The sequence below is a fragment of the Antedon mediterranea genome, chromosome 7 (assembly GCF_964355755.1).
Source record: "Antedon mediterranea chromosome 7, ecAntMedi1.1, whole genome shotgun sequence".
NCBI lineage: Eukaryota > Metazoa > Echinodermata > Crinoidea > Comatulida > Antedonidae > Antedon > Antedon mediterranea.
The window spans coordinates 2,577,193-2,604,393 of record NC_092676.1 but is presented as its reverse complement, the minus strand read 5'-3'; the positions used below and the strand labels follow the sequence as shown (position 1 = coordinate 2,604,393).

The 27,201-nt window shown below is 30.8% G+C and overlaps 1 protein-coding gene across 20 annotated transcripts in view; it reads right to left on the bottom strand.

Moving 5' to 3' along the window:
* Window positions 1-2,859: 2,859 nt before the first annotated feature.
* LOC140053840 (liprin-beta-1-like) overlaps window positions 2,860-27,201 on the bottom strand; it is a 125,535-nt gene continuing 101,193 nt past the window's right edge. For 12 of the 20 annotated variants that reach the window (XM_072098527.1, XM_072098533.1, XM_072098532.1 and 9 more), the window contains 12 exons: window positions 26,868-26,966; window positions 23,578-23,728; window positions 22,496-22,696; window positions 20,433-20,555; window positions 19,685-19,705; window positions 18,534-18,581; window positions 16,002-16,127; window positions 15,252-15,440; window positions 14,634-14,834; window positions 12,415-12,522; window positions 8,797-8,886; window positions 2,860-4,676 (listed from right to left, as the gene is read on the bottom strand). In XM_072098527.1, coding sequence (XP_071954628.1) covers window positions 4,626-4,676; window positions 8,797-8,886; window positions 12,415-12,522; window positions 14,634-14,834; window positions 15,252-15,440; window positions 16,002-16,127; window positions 18,534-18,581; window positions 19,685-19,705; window positions 20,433-20,555; window positions 22,496-22,696; window positions 23,578-23,728; window positions 26,868-26,966 — 1,408 coding nt within the window. In that variant the 3' untranslated portion in view covers window positions 2,860-4,625. The remainder of the gene's footprint in view (window positions 4,677-8,796; window positions 8,887-12,414; window positions 12,523-14,633; window positions 14,835-15,251; window positions 15,441-16,001; window positions 16,128-18,533; window positions 18,582-19,684; window positions 19,706-20,432; window positions 20,556-22,495; window positions 22,697-23,577; window positions 23,729-26,867; window positions 26,967-27,201) is intronic. The other 8 variants (XM_072098539.1, XM_072098531.1, XM_072098529.1 and 5 more) reach the window with 8 other exon arrangements.

Below are 27,201 nucleotides of genomic sequence, written 5' to 3'. Positions count from 1 at the left end.
GTGACCGAAGATGATAAACTTTGCAAAAACATATTCAGCGAAGTCAATAGAAAACTAAATAAATTTAGAAAGTTGCGCATCTCTTCTATAAACTGGGCAGTTTGACGATTGTTAGATATAGATGAACACGTTTTTTTAAAAGATATTTGTTTTAACAAAGTAATAAAAAGTAATATTTTGTTAAAAGATCACTTTCTTTTAACTTGAAAAAAAAAAACCAATTTAAAATTATTTTTGTATGTTTGACATGAATAAATTAACTCATTTAATTCTAAGATATTGTACGCAACTTAAGCTCTGTCTACACTATCCAACTAGTTTGACAACAAAAGTGTGATGTGCCCAAATATAGTGGTGATATGACATCATCGTGTCTACATTATGGGTACTTCATATTTTTTGTTGCATAAAGTTGATAGTGTAGACAGAGCTTATGCGCTGTATTAACGGCTATTCTCTTTCATATATAATTGTACAATGTTTACAAGCAAGTATGTAATCCGATTCTAATATCATAATACATGCTATATTCTATTTGTTCTTTGTGATTATACCGACACTGTACCAAAATTAGAAAATAAGGAATTTGATCTGAAAGGCACTATACATTAATAATACATTTATAGAAATCATAATCAATTAATAATGCATTTTTTTTGGTTTAAAGTTATATTTCGAGTAATCATTCAGCTTATTGATTTAACTATTTAGAAGAAATTGTTACGAATAATTATTGTTAGATTGAACAGCATCATGTTCTACAGCTCTTTATATTAAACTAGTTTGACAAAGTGTGATGTACCCAAATATGGTAGTGATATGCCCAAATATGTCTATATATGCACACATTTTTTGTCACATAAAGTTTGATAGTGTAGACAGGGCTTCAAGTAGTAATAGAATGGCAACCAAGAAATGGTAAAAGGAAGAGAGCAAGACAACATAAAACATGGAGAGAGATGAAATCAGAACAAATAGCCTAAACAAACACGAAAAAAACTTCTTGTTTTAAATTCCATACGCATCATCCAACAGCGAGTACTCACCAATTACAGGTTCGGTAAACTATTTCACAATGTATAAACTAAAGCCTTTCCTACACTATCAAACTTTATGCGACACAAAAATGTCATTTTTTTTGTTAATTAGGTCTCATTTGAGGCTTATGGAGTTCAGTTGAAAAAGTCGCGGGTTAGAACCCTTGCAGTAGATCAGGATTGAACCCTGGACTTAATTGCGATTGGAAAACTTCCTTTACGAGAATTACATACGGCAGAAGAAAATTGTTGGAGGGGGGCTACTCCCAACAATGGATGAACATAGTCTGATAGGATAGAATATTAAGTTTGTGTCCTAGAAAGAAACGTAGACTCAGAGCAATACTGTAGTAAACAAGAATATTTCTTACAAAAAACGCTGCTTGCTTATTGTTATTGCTAAGGTCAAGTCTTGGGGTCACTTCATCAAGCCTAGATACTTCAAGTATCCTATTACAAACAAAAACTTCAATGGACGGTTTTGATAATAATTCAATGATTATCTGACAGTGAATTATAGTAATATCATGGGACTCATAAATACCAGAAATGCTTTGGGATTTGTCATTAGACTCTTTTCCCAGCCGTTTTTTGGATTCAACGGGTGGTACCTATAAATTATAGTCGAGTTTCCATTTTAACAAAAATGTCAAAGTGTAGTACTATACTGCTGCTTGATTTCATCTAATGAATGAATCATCTCGTGTGACGTAGCGGGCTAGAGCAGCAGCGTGAAAAAGGCAATAAAAGCATCAAGCACTAGTGTCTGCAAGTTTCGCGAAAATGTACTGGTATAAATATAAATATATGTGTTGACCTCTGACTTTTTCTAAATAAATTATATACAATTTCCATTTTACAAGCGATAAACCTTTTACGACACTATCAAAAGCTTCTTTTGTTGTCTGTGTTTTGCATCCCATTTCAATTTATTTTATTTTCATCAGATCTGTCTATGGTATATTCACTTCACAGTAGGCTTACTTGAATCAATAGGCCGACTGTAAACGTTACTTTCACAATCTATTTCTTGCACAAATACCTTACAATACAATTTTGCTTAAAGGTTGAAAAGAGTTTATATTCAACGAATTGCATTCATTAATTCTTTTATTTCAGTTATAATATCCATAGAGAAATAATTTGCAATTTTCTCATTTCCCCATTTTCAAAGTTACCGAAAATTTCTTGGTATTACAGGGATTATTTCCAAAAATGGCCATAACATACAAACGCAAAGCGATACATCTATTAAATAACATTTTAACAACATATCTTATAGCAACAATAGCAGCATTAAAAGTATAATTACAAAGCGAACAAATATGCATATTTAAGCTTAGCCAGTAATGTTTCATCACTTATCCATAATAAGATGATTAAATTTACATCTTAAGAAAGCAAATGACAAACATCGCTGAAAAATTCTAAATATAACCGAATAATTTAAACAATCGAATAGGAATATTTATTGCAATTAGATCTATTATATTTCCAAAGTGAAATACGCCGGTATTCGAATTTACTTGATTATGGAGAGGAAAATACAATCTTGCATACAGGAAATGTGAATTTAAATTGACAATTCTGAAATAATACGTCCTTAACCTTCTTTATCTTCGACGGACAGAATTATCTTTAAAGTTCCAGTCGCATTATTATAATTGTAGCGCGTAGCTGCGCGTGTATGCAAATTATCCAACGCGCTAATGCATAGCCAATCATATGGATGATCATGGATTAGGACGCGTCCGTCTGAAAGTTATGCAAATTTTGGAAGTTTGATATGTACAGAAACAAACAAAAACGACTAATATAGCTCTTTAAAAATCAAGAATTTATTCAATGCATTCGATAGAGAGATGAATGGATAAACGGATATGTTTGTTGAATGTCGTAATTTACCTAATCTTTGCACGACAAATTAAAACGATTTGTTTCGCCATTATTTCTACTTTAGAAATTTTCCAACGAGACAGCAAAGGTGAAGGAAAAATGTTGAACACGGCAAATGATATTTGTAAAGACGATACATACAGTTAAATAATATTAACTCCAATTATATAATGGTTTCAAAACATTTATTTTTATTATTCTACAAGATTAAAATACATGTATTATATGCAACAATCAAACAGTATCCCGGCGGCCCACGTTTTTGCAGATAAAAATCACAAATATCTCATCCAGCAAAAATACTTGTTAAAAAATCTTATCGTCATACAAAATGGTGTTATGTAACTACAAATTTATTAGCATTATATTTTACTTTGTAACTATATTGTTTTAATTTTTTTATGTATAATAATGGATAAATAATCTTTAAAAAAACAATTAAATATAGTGGTAATTGCAAGTGATAATCTATTAAGCTTTTGTCATAAATCAGAAAAAAAAACCCAACATATTTTATATGTCTGCTATACCACATAACCCCAAACATTGCATGCTTAGTGGCACCTTCCTTAATCTACTTAATCACCCTCCTTTTTCCCATTCTCTTCTACATTTAAAACAAAATCTTTGAAACATCCTGGCAACCTTACTTAATCTCCTAGCAACCGATATTTGCACATGGAATATCCTTTGGAGCATAATTGGAACATGTAATGAAATTAACAGAAAAAATGCTTACAACGTGTAAACAAACATGCAAGTATAGACAAGTTAAAACAGATGAAGCCTGCGTTTATTATTAGTAGCACTCTACAGCTTCCTCCTAGAAAAAATATACATAATATTAGTAATTTTACAAGATAAACCAGAATATACTGGGTAGATGTCGTTTTCTGGGGCAGCAGGGCGTGTCATGAGTGCTCAGGATACAGACACAGCTGTTGTCGATTCGTCAATACATTCCGATAAGTTTACGGTTCTGAAAGCAATCAAACGAACGATACTATAAAGAGAAATAATATGCCTTTCATCTTGGTTCAGTTTCTGATTTAACGGTCGAGTTTAGGCAACATGAAACTGTGAAGGAGCACAAGGCTGTCAGACTATTCAGTAAAAAACTGACCGTTCAGCAAAGATTGACCGCTCTAGATATCCCTAACCAGATCCCTGCGGAGTCCAAATTGTCTAATTCGAAGCACAATAGTTGCACATAACCAAATCCCTGGGGGGACCAGTTTTTCTATTTCATCAATTAAGTTATACCTAAACCAGTTCCATGCGGGGACCAATATTCCTGACTGCTTTAGCCTTACATAACCAGATTCATGCGGGGACTGTGGTTCTTATCTGGATCACTCATTTATTGTTGCACTTTCAACTTGCTTCACTTAAATAACTTTATAAATACCAAATAAATAACCAGCTGAACAATTGTAAAGAAAACACTAAATGAATATACACAGGCCTATATCAAGCCAAGAAAAACTAACAGCAAAAAGAAGCAAATTAACTAAAACATCGTAATTTACAGGGAAAAATTTACATAATTTTGGTAAAATATCACTATGAGCAATCATCAATATTTTATGTCAATCTCATTTGCATAATATTTTGTCCAGGTACGTCTTGCATGTGTTTGTTTCTTTCCTTGGTTTGGTTTAAAGTTTTTAAAGAGTCATCGACAGTTCACGATTAAACATTTGTCCCCTCATCGCTCTTGAAGTTCTCCCGTGAAAGCATGCTCTACGATAAAAAAGAAATCAAATAAAAAATTTAAATAACCTAGTTTTACAAAATCACAATTATGTAGTTTACAAAATTGGCCGGTTTTCAACATTTAAATAAAGTAGACGTAATTTTTAAAGATATTTATCACATTATGATCAGCGTTACAAATTGGTTTCATTCGTTTTTAACGACTGTTCGTAAACAGAAACCTACATAACGGATCAGTCAAGGCTCCAGAATGTATAGACCAATAGAGGGGGCTATTTATCATGTTTGGAAAAAAACCCTAGAAGCATCAATCATTTTCAAAGAAGTTTCATTTTCATATAGAAACAAAACTGATGAGGGTTGTCAGGGCCTGTCAAATTTAATAACTGTTCAGTATTTTCGGGTAATTGATTAAATCAACTTTCACATTAAAAGGTAATGAATAATTATTTTACAAATTAAAAACTACATAGATATATTAATATGAAGCATTAGGAATATGTATTCAACAAACATCTTCGTCAACATTTTTGCATAGATAGGGCTGCAAGTATTGCAATGCTAGAAATTTTGTTCCAACATGCCAAATTTACATTGATTAATAAATGTCCCGCCCTCTGGGAGCATAATTAGGAACATATACAGAACTCTTTGAGGGTATTTTCCGATGTTATATTCTAGGTTATTGACCTTTAACCTGTACCCATTACTACTCATTGATAACAAGAAGTAATGTAGATCCTCTGGGAGAAATTTAAGTGACATATCTCCATTAAAGAATATTATATTGTATTTTATATTTTAATATAAATTGACTTATCCTAGAAAAGGTTGGGGGAGAATTATTACGGTAATGATGAATAGAGATCGAAGGTCTACTAATGTTCGGGCTAAATAAAATGGATGTGATGAGATTATTGGAGGATTAAATGGGACCCAAGTACAATTTAGGATAAAAAAGAGGCGCATGGAAAAAAAAGTGAGGATGGGAAAAATGCGGATGGGAGGGAAGTAACAAGGTGCAGAAGGGGTGGGAATCAAATATTAAACTGAGCAACATGGAATATATTCTAATTTAATGATCACCTCAATTTTATTACAAATACATAAATAATGAAATAATACAGATATAAATTGTAAATATATAACAAACAACAATTATCTTCAAGCAAATTATGATATGAAATGCAGTTATATGATTAAAGCTATGTTAATGAATGGTAGAAGCATGCATACTAAAACTACACTGTCAGTAAGCACATAAAAATTACAGTTATCCGTTGAATGGGCACATTAAATTTTCTAAAAGTTCTTTTGGTTTTGTGTTTTTCGTACAGAAAATAAATATGTAAAACATCAAATTTCCATTTTTTTTAAATGAATATTGGACAATAACAGTTTTTGAATTTGAATATGGTATGTATCTAAAGTTAATACAATTATATTTTTTACTAAAACTAAGGAATTGTTTTCAGTTTAAAAAAATGAAAGATGTTGTTTAAAAACTTCAAAGTTCACCATCTATATGCCATAGTACAAGCTATTTTAAAATGTATTAGCAAAAATAAAAAAAAAAACAATTGGGTGATTTTTTTAAGGAAAACATTTCTTCTTCAATTATGAGTGAAATAAATTAAGTGATTTGGGAAAAGTACAGCAGGAAGGTGAAGGGGAGAATGAGGTACGAGAGGAAAAAAGGGGGTTTACACGAGACGGCTCTGGAGCCAAATTAATTATGCAATTATTCTGATATAGGTTGAATTTTTGTTTAACAATTAGCAAACGGGCAACTGGCGGAGATGTGATTTCTTTACTGGCACAAGAAACTTCCAGAATTATTTAAATTCAAAATTAATAACGCTTATTTTGGGAACGATCCATGTTTTAATTTGTTTATATCTGGGGAAAACTATGAAGAAACAGTTAAATGTAGTTGCCTGCACATTATCTTCGATACTGGGTGTTTTTTGTCATGTTCCTTTTGAAGTAAAGTGTGCCAGATAAAGATAAAATAAATTATTATCATTTGGAAAGTTGTCAACGAGTGGTCATGAAGATTTTCAATGAATCGCATCATGTTTATTTCTAATATTAACAATAACAGTGGCACATACAGAATTCTGAGGAGAACGACGTGTTCCTACGATACAAATAGATTACTGCTATAGTAGAAACCTTATGGAGGGGGTCAATTCGGGGCCACCAAAGTGTCCCCTTAATAGAGGTATTTGTACCCTGTGCAGTATTGGCTGTATAGTGTTAAAACATATATTTCTGATAAATTCTGCTGATTTTTAACATTTTATTCCGAATCTTTCGAAAATACTAAAGGATGTTTCTAAAGTATTGAACACACATTTAATGGAGTTTAAATAACTATAGACTTACAGTATAGGAAATGTAAGGTTTTCTGAGTGAACCTACAGCACAGGGCATTATGTAATATGCATCATTTGTACGTATACACAGAAAGATTGTTGAGAAATATAATCCAGGATAGACAATCAACTCATAATACCTCCCATTATATACATATGTACAGATAATGTAGCGATAATAATGTTTAGATGTCCCTTTGTTGCAAAGATTATTATCATGTTGATGGGAATTAGATAATGATGAGAGCGAAAACAAGAGTAAAAGGTTACAATCAGAGAAAGTATGTAGGATGAAAAGTAAAAAAAAGAAATAGAGTGAAGGGAAAGGATAGAGGGAAAGATTAGAAGAAGAAGAGACAAACACTGAAGAAGAAAAAGAAATGAACAAGTAAATAAAGTATAGAGAGAAGGAATAGAGGTAGAAAAGGAAACAAAAAAGGAAGGAGGAAGAGTGATTTGTTGGGAAAAAAGATGACAAAATAAAAGAAACAGATAAGAAAGGATAAAAGTGGAGAGAGAAAAGAAAGAGATAACAAATGGAAAACATTCAATAGAAGGAAGAAGAGAGGAAAGATAGAAAAGGAGATCTTACAGAAAAAGAAATGATAAACAGAAAGTATGGTTAGAAGAAAAGATCTCAACAAAGCTTTAATTACAGACAGAATAACAACAGAAAAGAACGGATAAGTAGATAGAGGAAAGGTCGCGAACTCGGTACTATTTATGGTCGAACATAACAAGAAGGTCACAAGACCGGTAATATACTAGATAGTGTAACAGTGGTATGATAGCATGAGACTAATGCGTCGTAATCATCTACTGAAGCTTTAAAGCATACCGCCAATTATCTCAACCGATTAAAGAGTGGTAATTACTATTTGATGCACAATTGAATAAACGATCTTACGAGGTTTTCTCACAAAGAATTTGAAATATATCTAAAAATGAATAAATCTTCAGAGATAAATATGTATTAAATAATGTATGATTTATTATATATGTATGTATAAATAGATTTGTTTCTCTTATTCAAAGTTAATTATTTATATCTATGGCTTTATTCGAAATTCTCTACTTTTGCCAGGAAATTTACAACTTTCAACCCTTTTAACTTCATGATGACTTTATAATTAATTTAATTATGAGCAGAATTAATGGAATCATATGCAACTTTTCTAAACAGGTAGTTAGCGACGTTAAGGTAGATAAAAGTTTAAATAGAATGTATGGAGAAGAAGGATAGAATAAGCTGAAAAAAGAAAGAAAATAGAGTGAAGAATCAGTAAAAACAGAAAAGGAAGTATGAATTCATTTTTATTTTCAGAGTAACAAACTATGAATGATTTTGGGTTAGCATGGTGTGGGAGGTGTTAAAACAAGATGCTGAGATTTCACAGCAGGAATGGGGTATGACGTGAGGTGGTAGACGACATCCTTATAAGGAAAAGGGGGGTTATGCCGATCATTAAACTTGTATCTATAAAATTACAAGAATGAATTGTTATTTTTTAAGGTAACAAAACTATGAATGATTTTGGGTTAGCATGGTGTGGGAGGTGTTAAAACAAGATGCTGAGATTTCACAGCAGGAATTGGGTATGACGTGAGGTGGTAGACGACATCCTTATAAGGAAAAGGGGGGTAATGTCGATCAGGCTGCATTCATTAAAGGTGGTATCTATAAAATTACAAGCTTTCTTATTAGATGGTGAACAACTATGAACTTTTGAGCGGCAAAAAAATAATATATATTTGCTGGTTATACTGACTGTCAGTGAGTTAATTTCCTGCGAAAAAGCACCAAAGTTGTCTATAGGGGTGGCACCCCCGTGTGCATTTCCATTCCTTGTCTGATTGTGCTGAAAAATTAGAATAATACACCAATATAATGTGTTATATAGATATATAGTTGCAACCAATATATATGAAAATGTATATAGTAATAGCATAATAAACAAGCAGTATATTATAATATATATTTATATATAATTTTAGGTTATATTATCATAATACCTTTGTGACTGGCCCCATTAAATGTTATGTAAGCATTTAGAATAGAATCATTATGACAGTCTAAATGATGTAACTTATCAAAATAACAATATATTGGTAGAATAGGATATCAAATAAATCAATGGTAAAATTATCATTATATCGCTTAATGACCAGAAATAGATATCGATATTCATTAATAACAATGATAATACTTGGTCACTCAGTATAGATTATTGATAAATGTATCCATCGCGTTGCTTAATAATTGGTTTCGATCAAGGTACAATATTCCATGATTGGTTATTAATTAATATAGATTATTGATCAATTTATCGATCATGTTTCTCAATGATTGCTCAATCAGTAATAATTTATTGATTAGTTTATTTTTTCTGATCTGAATAAAAATTAATTTTCAATAAAAGATATAATAGAATTATTATCACATTGTTTATAAACCAATATTTCTACGATAAGAAATGACTAAGAAATACTTTTATTTCTCTCACAGCTGTTGGTCATCAACAATATTACGGTATTATTGACAAAAGGGCACGAACCAATAAAAAAAAGCCAAATGTCGTTCATTTAAGGAGGGCATAAATATCATCAAATAAAAACGCATATTCTCAGCATCCATATGTGCGTCTACTGTCGTCGTGTAGAAAGATAATATGGTCAAATTATTGTCAATGTGTTTTTGAATCAATACACAGATAGCAATAAAACACATGAGAAAGAGTTTGATTGTCCTGACAGAACTGACGAGCAAATAATGGCCACTTGTGAACTGGCCTGGTTTCATATCACAATATTGTCAAGCCGGGTCACTTAATTTGCTACTTTACTCTTTAGAACCATCATTAATTTGTGTAATTTCAAAGTATATGGTGAAAAACAGATTCAAAATCCATTTTCGGAGACCACTAACAATAATACTGTTATTATAGCAATATTATCGTTCCCATTTATAATACTATAAATACATTTCTATTTACAATATATGATATTGAGGGCAGCAAACACGTTTTATAATACATCACATTATTGTTCAATGTGAATCAGTCTATAATATTTTTTTTTTGTAGTTGAAAAATTGGCCTTTTTAAAAAAAATATCAGACATGTATCTTCCAGTTAAATCCCGATAAATTAAAAAGGTTAATTTATTTGAGTTTGACTAATAGGGTTGTTTTTCACGATTTAAACAAATACAAGTGAAAAATACAAATGCTTATAAAACGTTTCTCTATCGTAAATTTAAAAACATCATTAGACTGTCATGGATTCAAATGAACATTAAACATTGTTATTTAATTTGTTTTGCAATTCACCATATGCATGGAATGATTCTGTAAACAATAGCTTGTGAGTGCTTTTGTGTTTGAACATCCTGTGAAAAAAATAACCAACTTTATAATATAAAATAATAAAAAATAAATAAAATACGCTCTACAACAAAAATATCATCTAACACAAAGCACAATTGGTATACATCAATTTGTATGAAAGGTTCTGGAAAGGAAATACAAAAACAAATAAAAAAGCTCAAAACATATAGGCATTGATGAAATTTACAATATGCGATACTTTTTATACTTTAACATGCAGAGTAGTACAACTTGCGCCATTTTTCTCTCCTCATCTCTCTCTTTCCACTTACTTTTCCTCTAAATACAAATCACGATTTTTCTTCTCATACCAAATAAATCTCATATTTACATAATTGTGTAACTTTAAGCAAAGCCTTTAAACAAATTGGAATTATATATCTTTAATTCTATATTTTAATTTTATAATTTATGATTATTATGTAATATAAAAAGTTTAGTTCGGTGAACAAGTGCGGTTATATTTTTTAAAAGTGTTTTAAAGCAAATGAAAAATAAAATATTGTAGTAGGAAAAAAACTTATCTGTAATATTTGTTATTATATTTATTGTATATTTAGTTTTGAATAATTTACATACAGGTGTGATTTGGACTTGAACAATGAAAGGTATCCAAAAGAAAGATTTAAGATTTGGGCTAATGAACAATCAACTGATGACAAATTTTATTTCAAAATGAAATATCAGTATTAAGGAAAGAAAAAGTTAATAACTAATCTATGAGGCTAGTCTACATGATCAATGAACGTAGATTTAGAGATGAACACCTGGCCATATGCAAATGAGTACCTATCCATATGCAAATAAGCACAAAAGAGCAGCAAATCACTCATCATGCAAAAAGAAAATGAAGATGAATTCATAACAAAAAGAAAATAATGATACGAAAAGAAATTTTAGATTATTAAGAATATTTGTTTTTTCTTTGTCTTATGAACAAAGCAAGAACCTTTGTACAACATACGGCAAATGCTAGAAATAACAATTAATCGTTAATTTGCATGTTTCGACAATGTTGATACTGTTAACACTACAAATCATCGTTTTCTATTGAATGTAAAACAAGTCAAACATTTTTACCACAGATAGAAGTGTGCGTGTGTTTGTTTGTTTATTTGTTTGTATGTTTGTATATTTGTTAGTTAGCAGGATTACTAACAAAGTTTTTTCCCGATATTCATAAGATTTTGAAGGATGGTTTCATAGCTGTACGGCACACATGCCATGCCAAGGCGGGGGCTTGCGCTCTCTGAGTGCCCTTCTTGTTCATAATGTATTATTGTTACATTTATATAGTGTTTTTAACAATCACCAGATTGTTCGAAATGCTTGGAAATGAAAGGAGATTTAAATTCGGTTATAAAGTAAAAAGGTGGGTTTTTGTTTTTAAAAGGATTTTGAAAACTTGAGAAGATCAAATCATTTTTGTAAACTTGTTTTACATTCAAAAGAAAAAGAGAATAAATAAAAAACACATTTCACACACACAAAGCATAATAAACAATCTCCTTAATTTCTTACGATGACCTAAAACAAAAATAAACGAAAAGAAAACAAAAATTAAAGGAAAGTAAAGTGAAGTGTGAAAAATGAGGACAATGTGAGTTATTGCTTTTAACTGCCAAAACTTTTCGTGAAATGCATTTTAAAATTTCCATTTTTAAACGTTAAGAAAAATTTATTTTTGAGGCTTAACAATTTTACATTTCCAAATTTCTTTTTGAGTTTGCAGTCAAAGTAAACACTGCCACCTATTGTCAGGAATCAGAATATTCAGAATTGTGTATGGGAGAGAAACTTGTACTGTACCTCAAGGTGGAGGGCAAACTTGTTAATATTAAAATTCTGGCAGTTAAAAGGTCAATACCACGAACACATAACCTCGTTATTTGCATAACATGAAGCGCAGTGACGCACGGTGCAGTCCCAGCTAAAGCAATTGTCTCAAATGCGAACCGTTTGGTTCGATTGAGATAAACACCAGTGCCACATTCACCTATACCTTTGTTATGACAGCGCTTCTGGGATGGACGTATACACGTGGATTGTACACGTCGCGCCGTGTGTACAGACTCTGCACACGTGTTGGTTTCCGACGGTTATCTTCGGCCTAGAGAAGCGGAATAAACCATGCAAGAGGCTAACAGGCATACATACAAGCGTCACATTCATGTATCGGTTTGCGATTATTTATTTATGTACAGCTATGTTCAGATTATCACAGAATATTTGGCCAACAAATTGTGATTGAATTAAATATGGGCAGATCATGACTAAATATGGACAGATCATGACTAAATATGGGCTGATTATAACTAAATATGGTAGATCATGACTAAATATGGGCAGATCATGACTAAATATGGCAATATCACAACTAAATATGGTAGATCATGACTAAATATGGGCAGATCATGACTAAATATGGGCAGATCATGACTAAATATGGACAGCTCATGACTAAATATGGGCAGATTATAACTAAATATGGTAGATCATGACTAAATATGGGCAGATCATGACTAAATATGGACAGATCATGACTAAATATGGGCTGATTATAACTAAATATGGTAGATCATGACTAAATATGGGCAGATCATGACTAAATATGGCAATATCACAACTAAATATGGTAGATCATGACTAAATATGGGCAGATCATGACTAAATATGGGCAGATCATGACTAAATATGGACAGATCATGACTAAATATGGGCTGATTATAACTAAATATGGTAGATCATGACCAAATATGGGCAGATCATGACTAAATATGGCAATATCACAACTAAATATGAGCAGAAAATGAATAAATATGGTTAAACAAAGATAACCAATTTAAGGCTACTACTAAAAAAAAAACAAAATAAAATAATAAATAAATAATAATTTGCACAATTCATTTGTCAAATAATTACATTTTCACTAAATAATTTTTACTTTATTATTTTTAACAATTTATCTGACAGGATTAAAGGCTTAATATCTCTGAAAAAGGTGAAAAAAATCGAACCAAAACTCTATATGAACACTATGGCTCAGTGGCAAAGCAACTACCACCTATTAACTATACTTCATCTATAAAGCTCTGTCTACACTATCAAACTATTTTGACAAAAAAAGTGTGATGTGCCAATATATGGTAGTAATAAGACATCATCATGTCCATATACGGGATCATCACATTTTTTTGTCGCATAAAGTTTGATATAGCGTTTAGGACCAGCTCAATGCTCATACTACAGACCTAAATACTGCCCTCATGATCAAATACAGACTTAGATTCTGTTAACGCCCAATCACAAGTCATAATTTTAAGTCAATTAAAATATGAGAATCTGAACATAGCATAATAGAAGAAGCATTATTCTTTGTGAAGACTCCAGATGTTTGGCATCATTAATGGTTATTATGCTAATATACACAGAATGAACTTGCATATATTAAGTTTCAAGATATTATAGCAAGAATAATGATACAACATTCAATGGTATGTTGCAATGAAATGAATATGAAATAATATATTTGATATAAGAATTTTGATTTGTTATTAAGATAAATATAGTATAAATTATGATAAACAGAATTTGGGAATAAACACTGACAATTCACCAATGTTAAAAAAACAAAGAAATTATGAATTATTTACAATCACAATGATTTGATTTCTGTCAAAAGGAAAGTGGTTTGAATGATTTAAAGACAACAGGGGAACAATAGGGGAAACAATACAAATTAGAAAACTGGAAGAGGTAGGAAAATGCTGTTATAAAACTGAGCAAAAGAGATGTATTGACCTTTTTTATAAAAAAATTGGAAAAAATTGTAGTAGTTTCAAAATTGAACAATGAACTAAATAAATCTGATCTTTCACACTCTGGGCAGCTTCGTAAAAAAACAATGGTTTTGGGACATAAATTTGGTTGGAATTAGTTTATAAATTGTATCAAAGACTTTCTGTTTAGTCCCATCGTGTGTTATTTTAACCGAAAAATTGGTAGCATGTCTTAAGAGTATACTTAATTAAGTCATTCATGATAATGATATGATACTATCAATTTCTTTTTGCAATACTTGGCATGATAACCAACGTAGCCATTCTCCAAGTTTATTTGGTTGCATTTAGCTGAGTATAAACATCTTGAAATGAAATATTCCAAGCACTTTTGAAAAAAAAAAAATCCTAACAGTAATCGTTCCGCATTTCAATCACACACCTGATTAATTTCATCTCGTTGCTTATGGACCATGTCCGTGCTGCGGACTTCCGTCAGATAGCTTGGTACTTTATTTGTCGTGCTTGCGCCATTAATAACGCCATCAAGTTTCATTGAACTAGGTAGCGGCGTGTCAAACGGGCACAAGTAATCTTCGTCTTCACCTCCACGCTTCTTACGAGTAAATGCTCTTTTCTTTGGCTGATTTCAAAAAGTAAAAATATTGGTTATTCACAAGTTTTTCGGGATAATTTGTTCTCAATCCGTGTTAGCTTAAGGTTTTTATTCACAACCATAATGAAATGGTAAATTGTTATTTAAACTTTTTATTACAACTGTACTTATAAAGCTTGGATTGGACTATATTGCAGTAAAACAATAAGTTACCACAACATACATCAATTGATAGCCAATTATTAAAAACATCTAAAGCTCTGTCTACACTATCAAACTTTATGTGACAAAAAATGTGATGTGCCCATATATGGACATGATGATGTCATATCACTACTATATTTAAACATATCACTACCATATTTGGGCACATCACACCTTTAAAGTTTTTAAATTTGAGTGCTCAGATTTTAATCATGTATAAAAAACAAGAAATGTGCGTACCTTAATTTTGGCAAGTGAATTTAACGGCACAAATGTAGGTAACCTTTCAATTTCTCGTTTCTCGGCTTGACACTCTGACGTGACCAATGAAACAAAGTGCGTATTGAGATGACGACGTAATAGAGTCTTGGTAGGAGGAATACAAAGCAACGCTGCTAATGTGTCCGCCAAGAAACGTGGCTCCAATACCTGAAAAAAATGTTACGATTGGTGTTTTAGTTTATACAGTTTACTCTCACAAAGCCAAACTCCGTGAAAATCAGGCAAGTACAATGGGGTCTGGTTTGGGAAAAAGTATAGTGTGGTCTGTGGCCGTATTCACCATTCACACTTAAGTGAAATATTTCCCTTGAATATTAAGTATTTCACTTAACTCAATACATATTTTAGTATTTCTCTTAAATTGTATTTACTAAGATAGGAGATTTTTTTAGTTTTTAGAGTAAGTGTTTCCCTTAAGTGTGAATGGTAAATACAGCCACTCGTTTGGGAAAGTGCAATGGTGTCTGCTGTTGACAGTCTGAGAGTGTAAACTCCCGGGTTTGCTAGAGGTTTTTTGTTTTTTTTTTTTAAAGAGGCATCAATCCACACCCTCTTTTTACTACACTATTGAGATTATCTTCACTTGGCTAGTGGTTATTTGGTAAGACTCTTCCATCATACCGCAATACCACCAAGCTTGTATCATTAGGTTCCACACACATCTTTTGATAAAATTAAGTAAACTAAATGCAATATCTGCAACATTACCATTAAAGCACCATGAACCCCACTGCCTCGTAAGTTGGGGGCATACTCCGCCAAATCTACCGACCTCAGCCATTCCATGACTCGATGATTTGACCATAACATGACCTCTGCTCCACTTTCATATGGCTGAAATATTCAAGTAAAAATACTTTGTCAACACTATCCATAAAGTTGTTTTTCTTAAGATATTAATAAAAATTATAAAACATCTTTGTGTGGTTTTTTTTAAAAACAGATAATTCATTCATTCAAATAATCAGAAAAGAAAAACAATTATTACAATTAATTAAAGTTTATAATTATTTGAATATTAGAAAATCTTTCCCCTAGATCAATTTGTCTGGTTCCCTTTATATTTGTATCAATGTTTACAATTGACAAATGTAACATATAGTAAAATGCCACAATGCAAGAAAAAGAAAAGAAAAAGTGCATGCATTGAGTAACATGTAGAAAACAATCACATTTGTGGAAGGAATGAACTTTAACACGCATTTTTACGTTTTAAGGCCAAAAAATGTAAATTAAAGAATGAATATAATAACAACTTTCTTTCCTTTTGGTAAAAAAATTATAATCGGACACGTTTGCAAATTAATTAATTAATCAAGTATATGTAGTCTACTTTGATAAGACACTAAAGTGTAGAAAAGTATGGTTTAATAACCAGGAATAGAAGAATCGGAAAGAAGAAACCCATCCTCTGATTTACATCTATCAAGGAGACACTTTGTTATGAAACAAGGGGACCAATTCAGGGGAGTCTTTCTTGGGACTTGAAAGAGTTTCCTTAAAAGGGCTTCTACTATACACTACTCTACCTAACTAAAGCTAAAATGTAATACTGTATAGATTGTAAAGATAGCAAATGACACACCTTGAATGCCATAAAACATGCAACACTTGCCTTATAGAACCCTTCATATAAAGCTTAATTAAAATTCCAAACTTAATTTGCATATTGTAACAACTTACTATCCCCTAAAACATTCTTATTTACCTGTTATGTATGCTAGTCTAAATATAGACCTCATTTGCATATTTAACTGCAAGATGCTAATTTGTATGTAAAATTTAATTTGAATATGTGAATAAACACTTGTATGCATATTAAGATAATTAGCATAAATACCTCATTTGCATATCTAACTGCAAGATGCTAATATGTATGTAAAATCTAATTTGAATGTGAATAAACACCTGTATGTATATTATGATAATTAGCATAAAATACTTCATTTGCATATCTAACTGCATGATGTTAATATGTATGTAAAGTCTAATTTACATATGTGTATAAAACCTTTATGTATATTTTGATAATTAGCATAAAATACCTTATTTGCATATCTAACTGCATGATGCTAATATGTATGTAAAATCTAAATAAACACCTGTATTAAGCATGCATGTGCATCACCATTTCTGTCTTCCCTGGACAAGAAAAGGTAGAACATTTAAAAAAAGGAAAATACGGTTTTCAATATGCATATGACAAACGTCGTTTGAGGTTGCCACAGGCATCCTATTTTAGAAAAACTTCAACACATCACTAATATCTTTTGTCTTTAGATAGCTCATCATGCTTAGCCTGTCGCAGAAATGCCAAAAGGCAAATTGTATTTTATGTCTCCAATAAATTATGTACTTATTACGAAAGATAATAAATATAATTGCTCCACTCATCAGACTAAATGGAATTGAAAATTATACAATATAATTTAAAATATTCATTATTCTTTAGATATTAATTTGTAAAATGGTAATTTAATTAAAATTTGAAGCGAAGATATAAATAGTTCAGATATTTGACAAAGAGTGAGGGAAAAAAATAAGTGAAAAAAATAAGTGGAAAAAATAAGTAAGTGAGTGGAGGGATGAAACGAGAGACGATGTAAGACATACTTTTGGAAATAACTTGACGGAAGAAAATGATAACGTTTTAGCTCAATTTTGTCAATTACAGTGGAAAAACTCCAATCTTACTGGATAAGAGAAAAAAATCGGAAATGAATTCACCACGCTTCTAAAGAGTCTAAAAAAGTCATGAAAGCTAATCACAAAAAGAACCATCAACCCAACATGCAATGGAAGAATATATAATCTATTGTACCATTCATGCTATAAGCCTGTTTATGATTTCTTCTAACCAATAACTTATATGTTTTCAATATAGGTGCAATATTGCTTATCGTCATAGTGATGAAGTAACACTGAGTGGGGCTGTACGCTGTTCTATTAAGCTTTGTCTACACTATCAAACTGATAAAAGTGTGATGTGCTTAAATATGGTAGTGATGTGCTCAAATTTGGTAGTGATATTACATCATTCTATCCATATATGGGCACATTTTGTCACAAAAAGTTTGATAGTGTAGACAAGGATAAGAAACATGATTTTTCTTTGGGAATGTTCTTGCACCCATGTTGAAAACAGTTTTAAGGCTATGAAACGAAGAAACCATGGAGCTTATTTAACAATGAAAGCAGGTAGTATGGAGTATTTATGAATCATGGAGTTTTATTGTTTACCAGTTGCGAACTCCAAGTTGGTACACTGGAGATTTTTTCCTGCTTTGTCTGTGGGTGAAAAATGCAACTGCAGTCAGTATAATACTGGGGTGGCATTTATCAATAGCTGCTTATATTTTGTCTTCAGCTGATATATTTAAGCAAATAACTTATTTATAAAACAGTTTTAGCAGAAAAATTGTCTTGGTAGATAAATCCGGCCCCTGGTATTTCATACTACTAAGTTTCTAATCCTATGTAGAAAATCTAACATAAAAAATACATCTTTAATAGATCAGATAATAACTAAATTACATCATAATTTCTAATACTAATTTTTATGAAATCTAAATTTAAAAAAAAACATATTTTATATCTTTGTATTGCAACTGTTAACATCTTAAAATTGTTCTTAAACGTTTTAACAAAATGTGTAGTAAACTTATTTCATTACCAGCAAAAGAAGATCCTAAATTAAATACAATTAGTTTTTAGTCAACATTGCATAATGATCAAATCTTGGCTGTGAAAATCATGCTGTTATATGATTGGCCAACATTATCTGACACCTCTGATTGGTCAGCTGTAAGCATTCAGTGATTGGTTAATAAATCCTTGATATTGTTAGAGATGTGATTGGTTAAAAGTTACAAGCAAGTCACCAAACTAAAATTAATGTGTAATTTGTACCCATAACAATTCCTTGATGTTGATCATCTTATGTTATTAAAATAAATTTAAAAAAAATCAAAATTTGTTGATTTAAAACATAAAATGTGTAAATCATTAGTTCTTAAATAATGTGATTGGTTATGTATTGAAAAGATGGTAATAACTATAACATCACCCATTTTAAATTAGTGAAAAGTGTAAGTATATTTCCAAGTTTCTGTCCTTTCATGAAAGTTGTAATTCATATCAAAATGTTTACAAGAACAAATAAAAAATCTGCGCCAAAATGAAAAAAACCTTAACATTTTATGATAAAAAAAAAAAAAGATAAAACAATTATTTTATGCGCTGCATTAAAAAAAATGATCATGCCTGCAACAGAAATAAAAGTTTAAAAATGAAAATGGCATTGGCAACATTTCAACCAATCATTTGTCCCCGTGCAGCGTTAAAGTCATTGATGTGCAACCAATCAACCAATCAACTTCCTTTAAACCTACCTCCATCATAATAGGCCACACCTACATTTAAAGTAAATTATATATGTTAATAGAAAACAAAAAATATTCTTTTTTTTTATTTAAAAAAACAAATAACCAATTAAAACCAAACGGAAGCTTTAAATAAGATTAATGTATAAAATATATATTTATCATTCTGTATAAAAAAACAATAAAATACTAGAACTAACAACTACATATATTATAACAAACTGTTAGAAAAATTGGTAGATAGGAATATGATCAGGCGATTGGTTAGTCAACTATATATAGTAAAATCAAGCATCACTGATTGGTATGATTTCTCACACTAACATTTTCAAACACTTCAAACATGGTGATGTCAGACAATGAGTTTTTTTTTTTTTTTTCTAAAGTGAAAAAATTTATCATAAATACAAAATGGCCTATTCAAAGTATGATTTTAATAATCTTAATTCATGTTTTTGGGAGACAATACATCTTTAAATAACTATTAACAATTAATAATTTTGTGATTAGTACTAGATTTATTTGTTTTAGGGGTAGTAGTTATATGATACAGGAATTGATTTTAAAAATGATTATGTATACGTGTAACGAATGAAGGGATGAATATAAATAAGGCTAAATGAAAACAAAACACAATTATAATTAGTTAGCCATTTAACATCGTTAAAAATAAACAAGACGCTGACATCATATTACATCTTACCTTGAACATTTTAATGAAAATCTAAATATAAAATAATAAAATACGCATATTTACCTCGTCAGTGGGTCTCCGCCGGAGACAATTAGGATTAAAATGATTGAGTCTTAGACATTGTATACCACGCATGATACTGATGTGGTGTAAGGCGCTTGTTACTTTCAATGATAACAGATCATCCTTAAAAAAAAGTACATAACGCTATTAATTAACAATGCATTTCAATTTAGATTTCATGGAAAGACAATTTAAATTTATAATTTTGGTAAATTCAAATCTTAATTATGAATTTCAAGGTAAAAAACAACTTTAAGTAGAGTTCGGAGAATTACATTTTGTTTACGTTTTAGAAGAAAGTGTGTTAGTGTTACAGAATAATAATTATTAACAAATTTAAAACAATATTTGTTAAAAATGCGCAGAATGAAGTAGAACAAGATCACCAAAACAGATAATTTCATAATCAGAGCACAATTAAAATTCAGTATTTTCTTGAAGTTTATAAACCAAAAGTCACAAGATTTGACTGTTTACCATGATCCTCCGACCTCATGTAATACAAGTTGACCTTATTTAAAACGACCCTTGACCTCAAGTCCTGTTGTACTTTTGTATAAACTGGGAAAATTGCCACTTACATAAATTGATTGTGTTGTACTTTCTTTTTTCCCTTTAAACGTATTTCAACAAAAACATAATTAACTGAGATTGACGAGGAAAATCATTGAATTGGTTTTGAGAAATTTAACAAGTGATTTTAAGGATAATTATAATTTTTCTATGTATTCAAATTATTACAAAAAAAATAGATTTTTTTCAGGCAAGGTGAGAAAACAGATAATCATTTGGATTTAAAAAGAAGCATACCTAAGCTTATAAATGGTTTTTGCTTTTTGCCGAGATGTGTGACGCTTTTCTAGCCTGAATGCGCGTCATAGAAAGACATTGTGTAAATTACATTTTCTTAAACTAGGTTCATACAAAGGTATGACGTCTATACAAAGTATGTCTTGCTTAATTATGTTTTTGTTTTTTACTTTTAAGGAAAAAACATTTAAAACATACTTTAAGGTTTGTTTGTTGGGACATTTTTCTTGTTAATATTTGGAGGTAGGATGTGAGATCGAGATGTACTGAAGACGAATGGTTGACAATTTTAAATTTGTTTTTGTTTTAAGCGCCTTGAGCACTTCTTCGTCAACAAGTACGCACATTCTAATTCAATGTTATTATAAAGCTCTGTCCACACTATCAAACTGTATGTGACAAAAAAATGTGATGTGCCCATATATGGACACAATGATGTCATATCACTTCTGTATTTGGGCATATCACTACCATATTTGGCTACCTTACACTTTTTTTGTCAAACTAGTTTGACACATTAGACAGAGCTTAATTCAATATTATTATTAGATATTAAGCATGTTGTATCAAAAACAAATTGAAAATATCTATCAAAACTTATTTTTTGTTTGTCTGTGCCACAGTTTCAACTCTCACGTCTCAATTCTTGTATTTTATGACACAAACTAAAGTTTTATCTTGAATCACACCAAGAATTGTCAGAAGATACATGATTAGTCACTGGATACCAGTTTGATGCGTAGTATAATAGTTCTTTTATGGCTAACAGAAGTAGGACACGTTTTACTGTATATAAACCTACATCGTTGCTTTGCTGTTTATGTGGTATGTTTCCTCTTACAGAAAATTCTATGTTGAGATAAATTTTTATCCACTATATTCCTTTTCTTTGTTGATGTAATGGGGGTATAACCAACATACTGGGCTTAATTGCGCACAGGTGTGGACGACACATACCACAACTTTCTACTCCCCTAAGGGTCCCTTCATGTCGAGTGCTGCCACCAAGCGGCACCCGTTCGTCTGTCCACAACGACAGGGGCTGAATGGACCTGGGTAACCTCCTACTATTCCGAAAGCTGGACTGGGTTCTTTAAAGTGTACACAAGCCAGATGTGTACACTGGACCTTCTTAAGACATTATCCGAGAAGACTTTTTCTACCACCAGAATAATGATCGAGGAGTGACTTGAACCTGTGCCGATTGTATAGAGGAAAACTCCATTATGGGATTTAAGCCCCCAACTACCTACCACTGTAAGGAAATTGAGCATTCTGCCATCTACTCTGGCTTCGTGGAAGGAGTCTTTGTACTGTGGAAGTCCTATATCGTCAAGCCACCTCGTCACCCATGTGTAGTCCAATTCACCCATTTTGTCTTTCTCGTTTTTGCTGATTGCCTGAAGCGCTAACAGGAGTTTCTTACGATGAAGAGGGTTTTTTACACCGAGTTCCTGAAAAATAGTAACAAAAGAATGGAGCAAAATTAGTACATTTATATTTAAAATAAATAAATGATTGCAGATGATAATATTGTTCTGCATGTCTGTCTGTGTTATGTAACACCTTTTGTCTAATTTCCACCTATTGGAACATTGTGCTCTGTCTATAGGAATCTTAAAACAATATGTTTAAACACAAAATAATTAGTTTGAAATATTTTATTCAAAATGCAAATGGAGGTAAAGCAAAATCAAGAAGGCAGGTTTTGAGTGAATGATTTTTAAATTAAATGGTACTCATTTTGAATTTTTAGTTTATGAGATTATATTTAAGAAAGATCAAATAAATAAAATACACATCAATCACTGTACCTTATCACTTAATGCAATGAGATAAATTTGTCCATTTACTCGGATTAGAAATGGAAAGTTACGGTTATTATTAATTTACTATGATTTTATTGATTTAGTTGATGACATAAGTGTGGACATTTAACGCATTAGTCACAACACAAAGAAATGATTTAACATTTTTTACGATTTGAAAAAAAAGAACCGTTTCACAAAATTGTATGAAATTAAATTTCAACCAGTTTATTTGATTATTGGCAATGCAAACCTGATGTGATAATTTTCATCAAGAGTTGAGGGATTTATGTGAATAAGGACATTTTGTTTAAAGCTCTGTCTACACGATCAAACTAGTTTGACGAAAAAAGTGTGATGTGCCCATATTGACATGATGATGTCATATCATTACCATATTTTTGTCAAACTAGTTTGATAGTGTAGACAAGGCTTTACAGTTGATAGGTGTATTTCAAATAAGTAAAAACTATATTACAATATATCAAACTATAAGTTAAAGATGTCCTTTTGATAGGATAACTCACGCTGTATAATGTTTGAGGTGAAGCTTCTAGGAGGGTAGCACCATTCTTGACAGACACTCGACACATGGAAACATACTGGGATAAACCAAGTTCATGGAGCCAGGCCGCGACCTGATCCGTGTCCCACTTTGCAAACGGCATATCAATATCTCTGAAAAAGCAAATACATATATTATTACCAAAACGAAAAAAAAATGGGTCAAATTAAAGGGGTAAGGCTTATTAATGATTGGTTCCCACAAAGATGTAATGCAACGCAAGTGATTTGACCAATCACAAGCGATGGATTATTAGAACTGTCGCTTGTCATTGGTCAACTTGCCTGTATTGCATCTACAACTTTTCATTGCATGTCTAGTACTGTAAGATCCAAAATTAAGCTATACTTGCATGGAGAACAAAATTAGTTGCGCTATTAGGTTGAGTTCATATCCATTTCGCTGTAATATTTTTTAAAGATTGAAGCATGGTTATACCACCATGATTAAAGTGATCTAAAGTAGTAGTTACCTAATTGGTGTTTGAAGAAGTTATCAAGTATTTATAATAAATATTATAATACTTTTTAAATTGAATTTAAAGCTCAGGTACAGGCATGAATTGTAAATATAATATCTGGTTAATTGTACATAAATCAAATATTTGTAACAGAAATCAAGACGGAAAAACATGAATTTCCCTTAATATGGTCAAATACAAAATTTTGCAAAATTCTGCCATAAAAACCAGAAAGGCTTTTTTTAGGTAGTTTAACCTAATGTAATAACATGTCTAGTGACTCCCTAGAAGGTGAAAAAAGATGGTGGATATACGGTGGATAATTTTTGCTATAGCATGAAAATAAAAATCTGAAGTTGAATAAAAATACCAGAAATGTAAAATTCAAGTTATATTACCTATATTTAGTCATCTGAACATTTTTTATGACACCGTTAATTTTTCATAGCTTTTTAAAATGCCTCTCTATTTACAAAATTTGTGTACAAAAGAATAGAGATTTTACTGTGTAATTTGAACTATCCCCCCACTGATAAGAAAGTGCTTATTTTCAACAAGCTCGTGTAACACAAATAAAATCCCAAAAATTATGAAACATAGGGGAAAATATAGATCGATAATTATTGGAATGTATGATCAATAGAAATTTTTTGCCCGCACCTGGCCTTTAAAACAAAGAGTAAAGAAACAACATAAAACACATACAAAGTGAAGAATATATATATAAAATAGTCAACTCTAACTTATAAAGTGAAAATGTAAACAGTTAAAAAGTGAAAAATAATAATATATAATAACATTTGATGAAAGTTATAAAAACAAATGAACTGAAACTAAAACAGGAGTCTGAAAATTAAATAAATTAAGGAAAAGTATAGGTAATAAAAACACATGTTTTTCGGTACTGTATCTAGATTTCTACAGTATCATGACAAATTCCATAATATAGTATCACATATGTTTGACATAAATCACCTATTATCATAAACTAACCCTTAAACTAACTTTATATGATACAGGTACAACATGTGACATACATGAGATGCTGTATTATGGAATTTTCCTATGATACTGGGCAAATATTGTCATATATGAGATACAGGCCCGAGAATCAAGTAAATAAATCACAGAAATTGGGATAATGTATGAAGATGATGTGAATAGATATAGACACATGTGATGACTGATCAAGGATATACACACAAGGAGCGGGGAAAATGTAGGAAATCCAACAAAATTTGAATAATAAAACCCAAATACACATTAACATGCAAATTATTACTCATCCGTTAAGCCAATACATTTTATATATAAAATATAGTACGAATAAATTTGAATATTGATTAGTTAATTTTAAAGCTATTTCATTTTAGTTAGGCTTTTAGGCTTTGTGTTATAACAGGTGGCAATTCCTGACGCTGTCAACACAGCGCAAGAACTCAAAGCGTAGTTAGTTTAGTTGTTTTAATACAGTATTACGTATTAGAGGTGGCATTGCAATCATCATATGACCCGATTTCCCACCGCATCCCACTAGCAAACAGTCCCACATTAACACATCTAACTTTTTATTTTATTTTTTTAAATAATCTCTCTGTACGGCGCTTTGATCTTCTGGAAAAGCACTTTATAAATAATGATTAATAATAATAATACTACTAGCATCTGAATATTGTTTGACCACCTCTAAATGTAATTTAACATTTCTGGACAACTTGAAAATCTTTTTTTTTAATGAAATATAAATCTTCTAAATTTGAAAATGATATTAAAAAAACTAGTACCTCATATCTAATTAATACCAGGACAAACATAATATAATATATATCATAATATATTAAGTGTTTTTGAAAATTCATTAAAAAAAATCAAAAAATCAGACCAGTTAAAATTCTAGAAATTAACACTGGCCTGGATTTCTGGAATCTTGCGTAGGACTGATTAGAGATCAATAAACGAGGATGAAGGAATCGTTCACGTTCACGGTATAAATATTTCAACTGTCGTCGGTATAATATCTGGTAATATTTATAACGCTATTTAAACAATATATAGTTGGCTAGAGCGATATTTGATCTTTTTCAAACGCATATTATACCTTTTGATTTTTATTCTAACAAGCATTATTAAATAATTATTATTAAATATTATATAAGACCAGAAATACAAAAGCTTAACAATGCTCTTTTCAATTTTTTCTTGCATATTGTAAAATTATTATAAATTAATTATAAATTTTGAATAAAAATACTTATTGATAAAGAATACATAATATTAATATTTTGTATGTACTGTTTATGATATTATGATTATCTTTGTATAATAATTATAATAATGATGATGACAATGATGATAATAATGATCATGACAATGATGATAATAATGACGATAATAATGATGATAATAATGATGATGACAATGATGACAATGATGATGCTGATAACGATAGTGATGATGATAACGATGATGATGATAATAATAAGATGATAATGATGATGATAATAAAGATGAGGAATGATGACAATGTAGGTTGTTATTATAATCATTATTATTTTAGTAAATTGTTACTAACTAGAGCATAATTTTATCATCTAAAAAGTCTAGTACAGTATATTTTAAATAACAAGTGTGATCATGCACTCAAACATAACAATCTCACTAATAAATAAAGAAATCAACATGGCAATTAAAAAACGCTATACAGTAACAATAACATGAGTGCATATAAAGCAATGCAGATATAATATTTAAAACGTATGTGCTGAAGAAAACACATGCCTGACTAAACCTACTGTTTTAGTTCCAATCTACGAAGCCACGGCCCGACTTTTGAGAAATCGCTCAGCGTGAAATCGTATTTCCCGTCCCAGGTGGCTGCTGATTGCACGTGCCTAGATAGAGAAGCACGCAAAGAACACGCAAAAAGATGAGCACGCACATACAACACGTGAGAGGTGGTAAAGGAAGAGAGAAAGACGATTACATGTTAAGTGACGCAGACATAGAACATTATTGTAGCATGCCTAAATGAGAAGTATGCATCTTGCAAATTACATCCCGCAATTACATCTCGCAAATTATATCCCACAATTACATCCCACAATTACATCTTGCAAATTACATCCT